Source organism: Puntigrus tetrazona, chromosome 8 (assembly GCF_018831695.1).
Source record: "Puntigrus tetrazona isolate hp1 chromosome 8, ASM1883169v1, whole genome shotgun sequence".
NCBI lineage: Eukaryota > Metazoa > Chordata > Actinopteri > Cypriniformes > Cyprinidae > Puntigrus > Puntigrus tetrazona.
The window spans coordinates 21,506,779-21,523,113 of NC_056706.1; the positions used below are offsets into that span (position 1 = coordinate 21,506,779).

General features: G+C 39.2%; 2 protein-coding genes across 7 annotated transcripts in view; one reads left to right on the forward strand and one right to left on the reverse strand.

Moving 5' to 3' along the window:
- LOC122350763 (indoleamine 2,3-dioxygenase 2-like) lies at positions 1-6,542 on the reverse strand. 2 transcript variants are annotated; one of them, XM_043247462.1, is made up of 10 exons: positions 6,404-6,542; positions 4,744-4,839; positions 4,069-4,188; positions 3,859-3,977; positions 3,493-3,507; positions 3,123-3,222; positions 2,766-2,883; positions 2,633-2,684; positions 2,399-2,547; positions 1-2,301 (listed from the first exon to the last, which is right to left on the reverse strand). In XM_043247462.1, exons 2-10 carry the CDS (start codon positions 4,807-4,809, stop codon positions 1,844-1,846), a joined length of 1,197 nt encoding a protein of 398 aa, XP_043103397.1. In that variant the 5' UTR covers positions 4,810-4,839; positions 6,404-6,542; the 3' UTR covers positions 1-1,843. The 2 variants fall into 2 exon arrangements, with proteins under 2 accessions (XP_043103397.1, XP_043103396.1); XM_043247461.1 differs by lacking the exon at positions 6,404-6,542 and adding an exon at positions 5,660-5,969.
- The window catches only part of LOC122350761 (rho-related BTB domain-containing protein 2-like), a 25,677-nt gene continuing 15,873 nt past the window's right edge, over positions 6,532-16,335 (forward strand). For 2 of the 5 annotated variants that reach the window (XM_043247455.1, XM_043247458.1), the window contains exons 1-5: positions 7,435-9,652; positions 12,816-13,017; positions 13,154-13,275; positions 13,540-13,725; positions 15,300-16,252. In XM_043247455.1, coding sequence (XP_043103390.1) covers positions 9,591-9,652; positions 12,816-13,017; positions 13,154-13,275; positions 13,540-13,725; positions 15,300-16,252 — 1,525 coding nt within the window. In that variant the 5' untranslated portion in view covers positions 7,435-9,590. Of the gene's footprint in view, positions 6,543-6,964; positions 7,079-7,434; positions 9,653-12,815; positions 13,018-13,122; positions 13,276-13,539; positions 13,726-15,299; positions 16,253-16,335 lie in introns of those variants that run through there. The other 3 variants (XM_043247456.1, XM_043247457.1, XM_043247459.1) reach the window with 3 other exon arrangements.

Below are 16,335 nucleotides of genomic sequence, written 5' to 3' on the forward strand. Positions count from 1 at the left end.
TTCTGCTAACTTTTTTTTATTTTAAACATAAAAACCGTACTTTCACACCATTCTTGCATGCATGATTTCCAATAGTTTGATTTAGAAGTGCTGCACCTTTTTGTTAAAACAACCACCTCTTTCACTGAAATCACCTCGAAATCACTGAAAAGTTCAGAGGTGATCCCACAGAAACTCACCAGACCTAATCCTTAGACAGTTTTACATTCTTTGTGGAGCTGATATTCACGCATTCCTACCAGATACCACAAGACAAACATTCCGCATCCTATAGTCAAAAACATTTAACTGTGCGCGCACGCTACTTTCCAGGAGCCAGATTCACAAAATAATAAATAAATTAATTAATAATCTTGTTACAGTTTTTTTAAATGCTTACACGGAGCTTTTGAAACTCATTTTGTGAAAACACTGCACACAGTTCACATATCTACACACACAAGTAGCGGAACGTCTTATATCTTTTGCAAAATTAAACTTTTTTTGGTCGGATTCAGTTTGAACCACTTACAAACAGATGTTCTCAATCTTAAATATGCATAACATTTCTACCTTTCTAAAGAATATAGTCTGGGTTTTAATTCATTTTTAATATTCTAAGGAGACGGGATAACAAGGTAACAGATCAATTGCTATGGTAACAAACAAAAAGAGTCCCCAAAGGGACAAGGGTGACCTCTTAAAAAAAGGTGAGAGAAAAAAAAAAAAAACCCTAAATGACAATTTCGTCATTAATTACTTACCCCCATGCTGTTTCAAAGTAAAAGCTTTGTTTGTCTTCAACAACGCAATTTAAGATATTTTAGAATGTCCCATTTACTGTCACACAGTTACCAGTATGAAAAACATCCATGGTTCAATATGAAAGATTGTGTGTGTATACAATACTTTTCGTATGCAAAGATAAAAACACATCTTTATTCAATAATCGATAATTTGACTTCTCTGTGTCTCACTGCTTCGCCGTTCATGAAGCGCACTTCAAATACACCTTTTGTAATCCAAGCACTTCAGCTCCTTCCTCAAATCCTTCATTCAGTAGGGCCTTTTGAAGAGGCATTTTGGCGGCCAAATAAAAGCTGTTGTACCCCTGAAGGTACATTTTAAATATCAATTTTAGTATTTTTAGTTCAACCGTTCAACTACAAAGAAGGTAATATTATATTATGTGTGTTATTAAGATAATATTGCCTCAAATATCATCCAAGCTTCAACTACATTTCAATAAATAATTATTATTACTATTATTATTTTCTTATTAATTAAACTATTTAATTATAGCGCATATTAGACATACACTTTCAAAAACTCTCAACTTGTTATTGAATATCCGGTGAAAATAGTGCATGTTAAGTAAAACTAGTTACAAACAATTTATGTTGACTTCAAATGAATGAAATTTGGATTTAACTTTGAATAACCCTTTATATCAGGATTGCTTGTAGCATTATAAGCATACACACAGACATTAAGACTCTAATCTCAGGAGTTTGTGTTTTGATAAGCCTTTAGTTTTGTGTTAGGGTTTAGCAATGAAACAACCAACATAGTTATATTATATAGTGTCATATTTGTGCTTACATTATTCATGTGTTTAATATCTGGATTGTTTGACCAAAGACAAAAACATTAGCTCTTTATGGGGTCATATTGCAGAAAGTGTTTGATTGAAGCCCTCGCTGAAGTAAGTGTAAATCAAGTCGGTGTTTGTGTATGTGTGTTATGCGGTGAATGGAAACTACTTCTGTATATGTGTGCAATCTCACCCTAAATTATGTTATGACCCATAAAAACAATTTTATCGTAGTGCATCATTTACTTTGCAGATAATACTTTGGTGCTATTATCCTTCTATTGGGAGCTCAGATGCAGCCTTCTCTATTTCCGTCATCGATGGGTCTGGCGAGACTTGCTTTTCATCAGTACACTTTGAGGTGGAAGTGTCTTTGGTTTCGTCTCGCACCGTCTTCAGAAAGGTCATGATCCCCGACCCTCCAGTACCTCTTTCCTCCAGCGCTGTTGGAGCTCTTCTGATCGCGTCCAGCTCCTCGTCCGAACCCTGCTTGTTGGCACGGAGCTGTTTGGCCCGGGAGGCCGGGATAGTGATGTATCGGGTGACGATGTTGATGTGGTAATTACGAAAGTCCACCAAGCGAGCCACACACTGCTCAAATGTGTGTGTGAGACGCTCATCTGTTTGCTGGAGCACAAAGCTGCGCAGAGACGGGCGACTAGAGATGCTTTCAATGAACTGCTTATGAGAGGGCGGCATGTAGTCCCTCATTCTTCTCAGGAAGGCCCCTGTTTGGACAGCGTTGAGAGAAAAACAATCATTTTCATATAAAGACATCATGTAACCAGGAAAGTCAACCATGAAGACAATTATTGATTTTCTCACCACTGCTGCCTTCATGCTGGACTCCCAGAAGCTCATCAAAGCAGTGTAAGACACTACTCTGAGCGGCACTGCCTCCAGAAAACTCCATTGGCTTCTCCTGAACTCCTTCATACACGAGACCTTCTGGCATTGATGGGTTATCTTTCCATCTAACATCCACATGCAGAAGGACAGTTAAGTTTTTACAGGTTCAGAAGAACTCTGAAACAGAGTGAAATCTACAGTATGGCTTACCCAGACAGATAAATCCTCATGATGCCATAGAATATAGAGGGATCTACATATTCTGAAACAGAAAACATTTATTTGTCACGTGAACCACTTCAAAAAAAGTTTCTTTTTTCTCTCTCTCTCCTGAAAGTATTACCGTGCATTAGTTTAAGGGCCTGTTTCATGCTGTCTACGGCCTGACTGATAACATTCAGAGCTTTGGTGACCATAGCAACATCATTATAATGGACGCCGTTGATGACATCAAGGATAGACTGTGAAAAAAAGAAAAAGCTATAGTATTACCACGGTACTCCAATGTTATCAAATGGTAATACCACACTGTAAAGTGGCTTTCACACTAGATCCAACTCATTAGCTTTTTTTCAATGCATTTTTACATGCAATGGAGAACCAATGCAATGAATGAAATACTAGCATGGTGTATGATGGTGTATTCTTGGCTATTACTGCTTAGCGCAGTGCTCTGTTTATGAACTGTGGCGTTTCTCACCTTCAGGCCAGGAACTGCTGCCAACTCCACCAGCAGTGTCACCAGAAAAAATCCTCTCACACTTTCTTCACCGGGCAATGTCAACAACAACTCCAAGTTCCTCACAGGAAGCAAAAACAGTCACCATGAATGGCAGGTCAAGCACTAGCCACAAACTACATCAACATGTGAATTATTTATGTATTTGTTGATATGTTATGTTGTTCATTGAGGTGTCTAATTCATGACCAAAATGTATCTATAACTGCTGCATAGAGGATGTGAATTGCCATAGCTCATGTTTACATATTCCTCTCAAAGCATAATGAAATGGCTCCCTCTGCTGGTTCTACAAATAACATTAATGTTGTTAATAAAACAAAATACTTACTCCATGGAAAAGGGTCTGGAACAATCCACGTCAAGTTGTTCATGAAAAAGAAATGTAATATTACTGGTTAGTTTGCTTAATAATGCATTTGTTTAAATATAGGTTTTTTATGCAATTTTATAAAATTTTGTTATTTTTTTTTATATTTCGAGTTGATTTTTGGTTAGCAACTGTCCTTTATGTTTGTTTGTTTTTAGAAGAGAACTCTGGGAGCAAAGGTGAAACATATAATATCTAATATAAAGAAATCACCGAGCAGCTGCTATTGGGATGAACCGGAATGCCTACTGATAGAGATATTGATCAAATAAAACAGGGCGAGATAACAATGAAATAACACAATGTTATATTGATCTGCGAGTTTACCCATCCGGATCTCTTTTCTTCCAGTTGGCGAGGACTGTGTCAGCGTGGATGAGAATAGGAGGCAGACCAAGTCTCTGAGACACCTCACAGAATGGCACCGACAGATTCCCCGGAAGCACCTGGAGGTTCATGACAAACATAAATAGTCAGTTCAGTTCTGTGCTTCAGTCCGATTAGGGGTCCGAAATTAATATCAAATTATTGTAGTACTCTGATAGTATCTCTCTCTCCCTCCTGCCATACGTAACCCATAGTCATTACGCTCAAAGCCAGATGGGCCAAACGCAGCTCACGGTGTGTCTGCAACAAATGAGTCTCCAACAGAGGCATCTGAGAAACAAAGCAATCACAGAATGATCAGAACTGAATCATTAACCTCTGGTGGCATTTGTAATTAATTACATCTCTTAAAATTAAGCACGATTTGTGTGTCACGCATAATATAGCAGAATTTGTTTTTGTTAAAATTATTCTGAAAAAGGAGGTTGCAAATGTTCAGAAAAAATTAAATATAAAAAAAAATTATATTAAAATGAATAATTAAGATAACAGTTAAATATATTGCAACTTAATTAATCGATTTAAAAATATCCATGTAAAAATATAGCTGATATCATAAAAAAATAAAATAAAATTGTGTAACTGGAACAAAATTAAATCCCCATTTAGGCTTTGTAGTTCCTCTAATGATAATAAAAGGAAAGCAAGGCAGAAAGGAAAATGAAAGTGAAAGTACAGTATACTGTGTAGTGAAACTAATATAACAAACTATTATATAACAATCCATTTAGCACAAAACATTGGTTGTATTCTGAGTGTAAATGCAAAAATGTTGTGCTGCTTATTTCTCTTTGTCTAAAAGACTTTCATCACGAAAGCTCATACATCATGGATTCTCATGCGCAGAGAATGGGAGGAGATGAGTTCTGGCACATTTCTGGCAACGTCCATCCAGGGCTTGTAGTACACCGGCAGGTCTCTCTGAAACACAATGTAACAGCATGTGTCCATAACGCCATAATATGCAGCGTGATATATACTTTCATCATTTTTTATTCAATTAGTACCTAATTCTTGCACCATCTAGATTTTCACGACAGAACTTTGCATAAGCGAATGTGAATTTGATATGAGGAGATCCTACACACTGCATGTACGGCAAATCACATATCCAATAAATTTACTGTACATTTCTGCTTTTTTTCAGCCAAAGAGTTAAATGTGACAGAGTTCACAGTCCAAAGGGTATCCTGAGGTGGATTCTTAGTTTTCCACCAATCATTGAAAGAGATACATAATCTCAGATACTAAATGTAAGTCAAAGTTAACAATTCACTAAACTAAAAAAAAAAAACTGCACTTGTCATCAAATTTGCACATAAATCCTACTAATTTGGTCTAAATAGTTTTCTGGGATCACCATCTGTAAATGTGAACTATCGAAATCATAAAACTGCGTCTTTGGAGAGCAAAGTTTTGTATTAACCTATTTACCATTAAAGCAAATAGATAAAGGTCACTGAGAAAGCAAACGGTGTCGATGTCTAATGCTTTCTTATACTGTATATGCTTGCAAATTAATCTTTTAATTCCATCTCACTAGGACAGTAATTCTAGCTTAAAGTAACTGTAGCTTAAAAAAAGCTCATTTATATTTTGCATTGCATTATAATAACTAATATTAGATGTATTATATCATAGTAATTATACTGCACATTGAATAAAACACCAATACATTCTTATCACACCGTATAAAAAAATGCCGCTAACAAAATGTTATACAGTAAGTATAATGACCTACCAGAGGCTCGGGTAGAATAAACCCATAATCCTCAGAGATGTGAAACCGTTCCAGAGACAATGGTGTGTTTGTATTTTTAACTTCAGCGCCCATCGTTTTCAACAGAATGCTAGTGACTGACTCTGTTGCCAGGCATATGCCACTGTCACCACTCTATAGGTAAAAGTGAAATGAACCTTATCTGACAAGCAACAAAACTTTGTCTCTCTCTCTCTCTCTCTCTCTCTCGCTCTTTTTGTGTGTTTTTGCTCTACCGTTAATAATGCCCTTTCCTCACTTCCCCTATCAGAAATCATATGAGTATGCGTGGGTAAAAACCACAGCGCACTACAGCAACAGTTGTCATAACCTGCAATACAGGGGTAATTCTGTAATTGCGTCATGTCATCTCAAGCTAAATAAAGACTTTTTAATTTATGACGGTATGTAATTGTGCATTCAGAAGGGTAATAGGGTTTAGAGTTGTCAAGTTTATGAAGTTATGTCTCTTATTGTTTGTTTGTGTCATCACCTGATGGCCACTTGTGTCTGCGGTGCTGCTGTGTGGGATCTAAAGTTTTGCATTGATTTCCAGGATTTCAAGCTCTAGATGATCAAGATCTTTGAAAGATATCTCTGGTCTACCTTGCCATTTGAATGGATTATTGCTTGGATTTGCGTCATAGAGACCAGGGTCCTTCTGATTCCTTGGAGCCTCCTTTTGATTTTTGAACTCAACCTCATATAAGTTGCACCTGACTGTACCTGGCTCTCAGTTGTGCTTCGGCTCCGGCACTAGCCCCAGCGAAAGCAGTATTGGAGAGATGTTCCTGCTTGTCCACCCGGGGATGTTACAGGAACTGGAGCCCAAACGGGAACCGAAAGCTTGCAGGTCATGAACAAGGTAACCTGTGATGTCAGGATTGAAAACAATGAAATAAGTCTGTTCAGCAGTAATGGGCAGTAGATGTCAACCCCCTTCTTCTGCAAAAGATTACAAGTAATTCCAGTGGCATGTTGGTGACACAGAGGGTTCTGAGGTGATCAAAGTCATATTGCTTATCAGTTAGTAAGCAGGGGAGTCCTGTCGACTGGAACACCCATATCCATATCTTAGCCCCCAAACTCTCCTGCCTGTTCAGCGCTTATTGATAGGGAAATTCCATCCCATAAGTATGGCGTTCCCATTCAAGTCCTCAGCACCAATTCCCTTATGGAGGTCATATGATGTTATTTTAAAAATCGTTATTTGGTGTAACAGAATATGTTGACATGCTACTGCTCAAAAAACTGACCAATTTTCAAACACTGTCCACATTATTCTAGCTCCTCCTCTCTCTCTCTCGAAGACCCTCGTACCAAAAAGAAGAGTCTGCTCTGATTGGCCAGCTGACCCAGTGCATCGCGATTGGCCGAACACCACAAGCACACGTTGGAAATGTAATGTCCCTTTCCATAATCACGAGTATGTTAATATGAAGACAGTTATCAATGTCCTGAGTAGTTTTACCATCAGTTTAAACCCGAAAGAGGAGCAGAGTGGCGTGGCAGACACAGCGCTCGTTTGTATTTGCAGTACACAAGCCGCGACTGACTCTACTGTGCCTCTCTCTCTGCGCGCACACACACACACACACACAATGCGTTAAGGCCTTTTTAAATAGGACGCTGCACCATGAAACCCATTCCTTTCAATGGCTTGTGCAGCCCGAGTGCAAAACTCTACATTTGAACTTTTGAACATTTTAACTGTTAAACCTAAACTATTAACGACACATATTTACAGTCGCTGATTCTGAAGCACCAGATTGTCCGAGCAAATAGCCTTTGCACAGCCAGCTTTGTACTCTCCTAGGTTTTGTCTATAAAATGCGTTCCACCAATTCAAACGTCTAAGTTGTGCCGTTCCATTTTAAGTAATCTAACTGCATCTATTTTTTTTTGAATGCCAAAGAAAGTGATTTTGCACAGAAACCTAGTGTCTCCTGACAAAACAGAAATAGCATCATATGATCCCTTTAATAATTGTGAGCTGGTGACCATCATTGCATCACAGCTCGTTATCAGGCAACCACAGGGAGGACATAGTGTTCATCCTGTCTGAATTACCGGTCACTTCACAGTCCTGGATCATAGTCCTGCTGCCTCTCCTGTCTGTCTCTGTTTTACAGGAGGAGGTTGAGGATTAGTCCAGAGTCCCAGCAGTATACTGCAATCCGTGGTTGGTTTCGAGCCACCTCCAAAACTGACCGTATGACTGTGCCATTGATCTCCTCCCAAGCACTTCTCTGCATCAAGGGCACTTCTATTCCTTGTCCGCTCTCAAACAAATGGCTGTGGAGAAGTATTTGTCTCCAGTCTCTGGCAGTCAGCATCACCCATCACTCACTGTCTCCAGCTTGGACAGGGTTCCCTTTCATGAAAAAGAAGAATGGATCTGTGTGGTCCAGCATTGAATATCGGGATGACATAATTATTAAAGGGGACATAACACACACGGTTTCTGCCAATTTTATGTAATGTTAATTACCTGTAAAGTAGCATTGCATCTTTATATCTCTGTAGAGTCATTACTTTTATCAAATTGATAAAATACAGATACAGCTGTACCGTTTTTTTCTGTGCATGCATCCTACATCATTGGCCGGAATGGTTTCTCTTTACAACACTGGAAGTGAGAGAAAAGTGTTTATAACGTTTTAAATATAGATATTTTTCGTACAAAAATGCTACAATTCATAAAAAGTATTCATCAAACCCAATCGGCCATGTGTGGCAGGTTTTATTATGGGTGGACGCATTTTATTTGACTACTTTTAGACTGTCTGCCCTCTGCAAAGACAATTTTTAATCTAAGTCCAAATGGATTTGTCTGAAAGAATAAAGTCATACATATCATTAATTGATGGCGAATAAAACATGGGGTGATTTTCATTTTTGGGTGAATTAACTCTTTAAGTTGAATGATAAATTATGTTTTAAGACAACCTGCAGAATAAAGGTATTTTCTAAACAATTACTGACATCCTATTAAGTTGTTCCAAATAAAACCACAGCGGAACCACAGAATGAATTATTGACTGACTCATAATATACTCCCTCACACTGGCGGTTTTCGTTTCATATTTCATTTCATTTTTTCCCATCACTTCAAGCTATTACTTACAAAATGTGTCACATGTGCATTGCCGGCGCGTAGCCTGTTTTGTTGATTCTGATTTCAAGTGATTGTTAAGTCATAGCTAAGTCCGCGGCCATTTTGTTCATTTATGAAACCACATGTTTATCGCTTTACAATTATAGCGCAAACAATTCGTGCTGATTTCACGTGACTTAAATTTAGATTTAATCTCGAATAACCCTTTAAAATCAGGATTGTTTGTCGTGTTATAAATAAGCCTCCAATCTCAGAAGTTCATTTTTTAACGTTTAGAAGCCTGGAGTCGGGGTTTTACAACGAAACAATGGTTATATGTTGTATTTTGTGCCTGATTTCTCCATGTATCAAATCAAGACGACTTCATCAGCTAAAGCTTACTTTTAGGCCCTTAGACTTCGGAGAAAACAAGCACCGCCTGACCATCCAGGGGTCATGCTGTTAAAGAGAGATTGAATCAAGTGAAGAGGGAGCCTGTGTGTGTGTGTGTGTGTGAGACAGTGAATGGGAAGTGCTGCTGTGTCTGTGTGTGTGCAGTGAATGGGTAGGGCTGTGTTGCCGTGCCTGTGTTGTACAGTTCGTACGGTAACTGAGCAAACATCAAGAGCAGTGTCCGTCCGGCCCCGCTGCCTGTGAGCCCCGGCCCGGAGTCAACGATTCGTCCGATGGCGCTCGAGAAACGACGAGCAATTCCTCTCGCGAGCGGTTTGATCGGCGGCGGCGATCCCAAGCCGCGTTTTCTCGATCCGAAAATGAAGTTCAGCTCCAGCTTTCCTCAGTCTCCAGCCACAGCCGATGCATCTCTTCTGTCGCTTCCCCATATCGGCCGAGCCGATGCAGCACTTCCCTGTGATGCGGTAAGAGCCGCCGCAGCCTCTGCGCGCCTCTCTCTGTTTACCTGCTGGTTTCTGAGCGCGCTAGGCGGCTGTCATTTATTAAAGACGGCACTTCAAGTGTCATTTCTCAAGGAGACGTCCGCGGTTACATAATAGCCTGTAGTAAGGCAGAGGCGGTGAATGAGCACACTTTATTTCATTCAGAAAATGCAGCACGGTTTAGATCCACTCGACGCTGCCGAGATGTTCCCGACTTGAGAGAGTTATCTGAAATAAATCACGTTTTTACGCGTCACATAAGCTACTGCTGTACTGTTTTCTGCAAACGGGATAGGCGATAGCATCCTTCGGTAGTGCCCACACCAAAAATATAAATAAAAAATAGTGTTTGTGGTTTTAGTTCATTTGTAGATTACGCATAATGCATTTTAACTCGCAAAATAAATATTACTTTCCCCCTACGCATTTCGTTTTGTTTCTAATATTTATTTTAGCAGTTACACGTGTCTATTTTATTTTATTGTATTTTATTTTATCCTTAACTATTTAAAAATCCAACAATTATAACCTAAAATAATAAACAAGTAAATAAAAATTGTAAATACGTATTAATAAAATGCAAATAAATCGCACGCGTAAAGGCGTTAAGTGACCACCCTTTGGAAGTTTGACCTTACTATCTTCACTAGCGAGTATCGTAAATCATTAGGTAGTCTACTGTGGTAACTAGGTATCTCTTGAAAGGCGTAACGCTTCAGCCCAGTCTGGAGTGAGATGGTTTTCATGGATCAGTCGTCGGAGGGAGTTTAAGAAGATGCTCGTTAATTTTACGCTTTTACGCATTAAGGCTATAGGCCTAATATTGCAATAACGCTGCATTAATATCAGAAGCTCGTGGTACAGTAGTAGAGGAGGAGTACATTCCGTTTCCTTGGAAACCAAAGACTGCTGCTATACGAGCCACCTCCATTTTCAAGACACGAGGTAATACACCAGTATCTGTTACATAACTTCATATTATTCATATTCTATTAAATAGATCTTGATGCAGACTCCTTCCGAGCGACGTAGTCTAGATCTGAGAATCCATAAGCATCAATGCTTTTGCTTGCACTGTGATCGCTGTGGTGTACGCACAGAAGGTAAAGTGGATTTTTGATAATGCGCTCATGATTGAATCAATATTTCAGTCACGTGATGTTCTAACTTTATCAGTTAACTCTGAGTGACGGAACTGCTGATGGACTGGTATTGATTAAATGTGGCATATGCACGTTTATGACTACCAGCTATCTCAAATGGACGGAGAAACAAACTAAAGCTGTATTAAACTTTTGTTGTTTGCTGTGATGCTTATAAACCCCACACATTATCAGATAACTTATCTGATCGTTTTTGTGGCTTAAAAGCATCGTTATAATGTGTCCCGTTTATTTGCATTCTTTCTATCATACGTTTTTACCATGGTTTTTTATATATATATATATATATATATATATATATATATATATATATATATATATATATATATATATATTTAATACATTGTTTCTTTTTCTTAAGTTATTAAAATAATAATTATAATAATAATTCATTATTATTATTATTATTATTAATGATAATATTAGTTGGTTTGAAAAACATAAGGGTTACAGATTTTACATAAAAAAAACCTAGTTTTTAAGTTTTCTGCTTTCAGTAGAGTTGTGTAATAAGTGACGCACTATACACTTCATGCAGTATTTATTCAACCATCTAGTGCACGAATTATATAATTTTAGTTTGTCATTCAACTCCAGACTGTGATAGCTCCGCCCTGTCCAGAATGTATATTCTACTGCTCTTTTCCTTTTTTCTGAATTTTCGGCATGAACCATAGGCTGTGAACAGATTACTCGCACTATTTACACTAAAAATGGCACAGAATAGTACATAAGTAAGCATACCGAAATGCACCCTATGCAATACTAGTTTAACACATCTGTTACGGGATGAATTCAGGGGGATGAAAAAAAAAACAACAACAAAAAAAAACAATGGCAACATCTCATCCCAGCTGCACTTTATCATTAGCATCTGTTCCTCTGTTTTCAGGATCACCCAGCTGGTAACCCCGTCAGCTTTTTTACCTCTAGTGACGTTGTGAGCTCTGTGATGGTGACGCTGGTAACAGAGTTTAATTAACAATTCTGTTACTCACCATGACAGAAATAAATCATTTAAAACTAATACTCCTATCAGCGTTTACTGAACACCCCAGTGTCCCAAACTGTAAAAAGTTAAAGTTTTTCTTTCTTTTTGGACAACAAAATACTAATTTGTGAAGAATACCTTGTGCACACTTTCCAATAATGAAAGTGGATGAAGTCTTTTTTTTCTCTGCCTTACTGACCAAACTCAATTTATGGGATGTTTTTTTAAACAACTGAATGCCTATTAGTGTTGGTGCAAGTGATTAATTTAATTAATTTGCATGAAAGGTAGAAATTTAGTACACGACTGAAATCCAGTGTACCTTAAAGGCTCCGAAGCCTCATTAGATGCCACTGGGATCAATACAGAAAGAGTAGGGCTGTAGTTTTTTTATTGATTTTATGTGTTGCTCAACATGCTGAATCAGGTCTGTTTGAAACTCCACGATTACAGGGATCATTTTCAAAAGGGGAGAGTGGAGGAAGCCGAGATGTGAGAATGACAGTCATGGGAATGGAGTTTTTTTTTTTTTTTTTTTTTTTATGTGACGCATTCATAGAAATGTAATTTTTTGTATTCCTGTCTTGGTCAAGAAAACTTTCATTTCAATAATTCCATGTGGTTTATCAAGTAGAAAGTCTGGGAATTTCTTATTTATTAATCCATTTATTAAAGGGAAAGTTCACACCAAAATTAAAATTCTGTCATTAATTACTCGCCCTCATGTCGTTCCATACCCATAAGACCTTCATTCATCTTCCATAGAATAGATTCTGTTATTTTTGTTTTCTTTGCGCAGAGAAAGGTATTCTTGTAGCATCGTAAAACTGAACTACTATAGATAGAGAGATAGATTACTCACGTGTCTATCTATTTTTATAGCTATTTTTTCCAGTCCCACTCGAATTATTATTAAAATTATTATAAGCATATTAAATATGTATGTTTATTACTTTCTCTTTGTTACATTTGTATTGTTTGTGTGTGAAAGGCGCCGTTTTATGGATTCTGACATGGACTATGAGAGGCCAAATGTCGAGACTATCAAGTGTGTGGTGGTTGGAGACAACGCAGTTGGAAAGACCCGTCTTATCTGTGCCCGGGCCTGTAACGCAACACTTACACAGTACCAGCTACTCGCCACACACGTGCCCACAGTCTGGGCAATAGATCAGTACAGAGTCTGCCAGGAGGTGAGGGATTCCTGTCGCCATATTCTTATTCTTACGCAGTGTGTGACGGCTGCTACTTTGCGTCATTTCCCTGATAAGTAATCTGTTAAAATGTGTTGTACGCAGTTTCTCGGGTAAATCTCCATGCATGTGATAGGTGTGTCTCTCCGGCCAGGTTCTAGAAAGGTCCAGGGACGTGGTGGATGATGTCAGCGTGTCCTTGCGTCTCTGGGACACTTTTGGTGACCATCACAAGGATCGCAGATTTGCGTATGGAAGGTGAACTTGGATTGCCTCTCCCCTTTACACTAGATCAGTTGTTTCATACTAACAATGTTCCCTCATAGTTTTTTCACCTTATATTTGTGCATACTCATTATGTGTAAATACTCATAAATTGTCCTATTCCACAGAACTGTATCAGATTGAACTTTGCTCTCACTGAAAAGCTTACGTTGTGGAGAAGTCAAAAGTGACCTAAACAAGAAAACTAAACATTTTTAACCTGTAGAGGTTAATGAGCTGTATCTGGTTTGCTAACAGGTCTGATGTGGTAGTGCTGTGTTTCTCCATTGCAAACCCAAACTCACTCCACCATGTGAGGACCATGTGGTACCCTGAGATCAAGCATTTCTGTCCCAGAGCTCCTGTTATCCTAGTGGGCTGTCAGCTGGACCTGCGGTACGCCGACCTGGAGGCAGTGAACAGAGCTCGCCGGCCACTGGCCAGGTAAATCAAGACAGAAAGAGCAACTGTTGGTAGCCATTAATGCTAGAAAGTAAACAGTTGTATGTTGTAATACAGTGTTTTCCCAACTCTGTTTCTTGAGGTACCCAAGAGATTTTCAACAGAGATTGAAAATATGTAGTGTTGGGGTGCCTCAAGAAATGGGTTCGGAAAACACTGTTAAATCAATGGCCCTTCCCTTGTTAACTATTTTTTTGTTTCGGTTTAAGAGATGAAGTTGGCGACACTGACTCATCATGGCTGCTCCTGTATGCATGTTGCGTAAAGATTAGCCTACATAATCTGAGAATATTTGCTTTCCTTTTGAATGAGGTTATTTGAAATTAGACACTTTTCATGTCTTTAATGTCTGCATCCTGTTTGATTTCAGATTTGAAAGATGTTTTACTCTTGTCAGAGTATTTTAAAGGGTTAAAGGGTTAAGGATCCACTTTATCCTCGTCTTGTTCCAAATCTGTAAAAGCTTTGTTTGTCTTCGGGAACACAATTTAAGATATTTTGGATGAAAACCTAAGAGCTTGTGTTTATCCCATCGACTGCCATGCAAAAAACATAATCAGAATAATCCAGTACGCTATGTGCATCTAGTAGATGTTTTTCTCACTTTTCTTGACCTTGACACTGCAAATTGTATGGCAGTCAATGGGACAGTCGCAACCTGGTTGTTTTATCTAATTGTGAAATTTGAGAGCAGTGGTGGAGGTGAAGATTTTCAGTGATTAATGACTTACATTTTTAAACCGCTATCATGATACTTCATAATAATGTTCATGAGATTTATGAAATAATCTTTTGCTATTTTAATAATGCATCTAGTAATATTTGAAGCTTTACTGCACCTATTGTATGCAAGGGGTGTCCAATCCTGCTCTTTCATGGAGGGCCACTGTGCTGCAGAGTATAAGTTCAACCCTTATTAAACACACCCCAACCCAGTCTTCAGACTCACTGGCTGCTGCTGAAAGCTTAGACAGTTGACTTGTTGCCTCTCTGCCTTTTTCCTAAGCAATGACTTTGCATTTATCATTTGTGCATGAAGCTATCTCCCAAAACTGATTTCAGGCAGGCTTTTGAGGCAGCAGAATAGTCTCCATGGTACGACAGCAAACTTTCTTGATTATTACGGCAGAATGAGCACACAGAACTGTGGAATATCATAGGCAGAAAAGGATACATCTATGCTGCCTTCAGAAATCAATGAAATTAAGTTAACTCAGTAGACAGGATGTAACATTATCATAGGATTCAGACTGTCTTCTCGCCTTCCTACCTCAAGATGCGCAGACAGCATTTTCAGCTTTTAGATGCAGCAATAAGATATTTTCAGGAAGGGTTATTAAAGCTAGTTAAAGCTGTGCAGGACATCGGTGCTCAGGGAGCAGGATTAGACACCCCTAACTCATGCAAATTCACTTTTCTTGTTTGGTAAGTCTTTTGGATTTCTACAAAAGAAAAGAAATCATACAGATTGGAAATGACATGAGTCTGAGTAAATGATGACTGATGAAGAAAAAAACGAGTTCCTTAGTATCATGCTGTTTTTTTTTTTGTTTCAGACCCATTAAATCCAATGAGATATTGGCGCCAGAAAAAGGCCGTGAAGTCGCTAAAGAACTAGGTGTCCCTTATTATGAGACCAGCATAGTTGCTCAGTTCGGGGTTAAGGACGTTTTTGACAATGCTATCCGTGCAGCCCTCATTTCCCGTCGACATCTCCAATTCTGGAAGTCACATTTAAGAAATGTTCAAAGGCCACTCCTCCAAGCTCCCTTCCTTCCCCCCAAACCCCCTCCACCCATTATCACGGTTCCCGCCCCTCCCAGTAACATCGAAGAGCACCCTAGTCGGCTTTTGGAGGACCCTCTCTGTGCCGACGTCATCTTAGTCCTCCAGGAACGCCAGAGGATCTTCGCCCACCGCATTTATCTTGCCACATCCTCTTCTAAGTTCTATGACCTCTTCTTGACCGAACCTCGGGGACCTGAGGAGACCGAACGGGAGCGAGAACGACCGCGAGGGCCACCACTTTCTGGTCGTGATTTGCTAATGCGCGCAGCTAGTTTTGACGTTTGTGAAAGTAGCGACGATGGAGATAGAGCAAACTTGCGTGCCTGCACCAGTGATGGAACTCTTAAAGGTGACGGAGATCGTCGCGGCCGTCTGCTCCCAGCTTTGAGTCGTGCTTTCATTAGCATCCAAGAAGAAATGGTGGATGACCCGGTCACCTTCAACCCTAGAAAAATGACCGTAGTTCACATGGACCCTTCAATGCAGCCTGGTCCATTCCGATCGGTGTTGCGGTATCTGTATACAGGTAAACTAGACGAGCGAGAGAAGGAGCTAATGCAAGTGGCCCACATCGCAGAGCTGCTGGAAGTGTTTGACCTGCGTATGATGGTGGCTAATATCCTGAATGATGAAGCTTTCATGAATCAGGAGATCACCAAGGCCTTTCACGTGAGACGCACCAACCGAGTGAAAGAATGTCTGGCCAAAGGGACCTTCTCTGGTAAGAGGCATGTGAACTATATGTTTGCTTGGTACTGTAGTTATTAGAAATGGGCCAGAATGATAGTAAAGTTACCCAAAAAA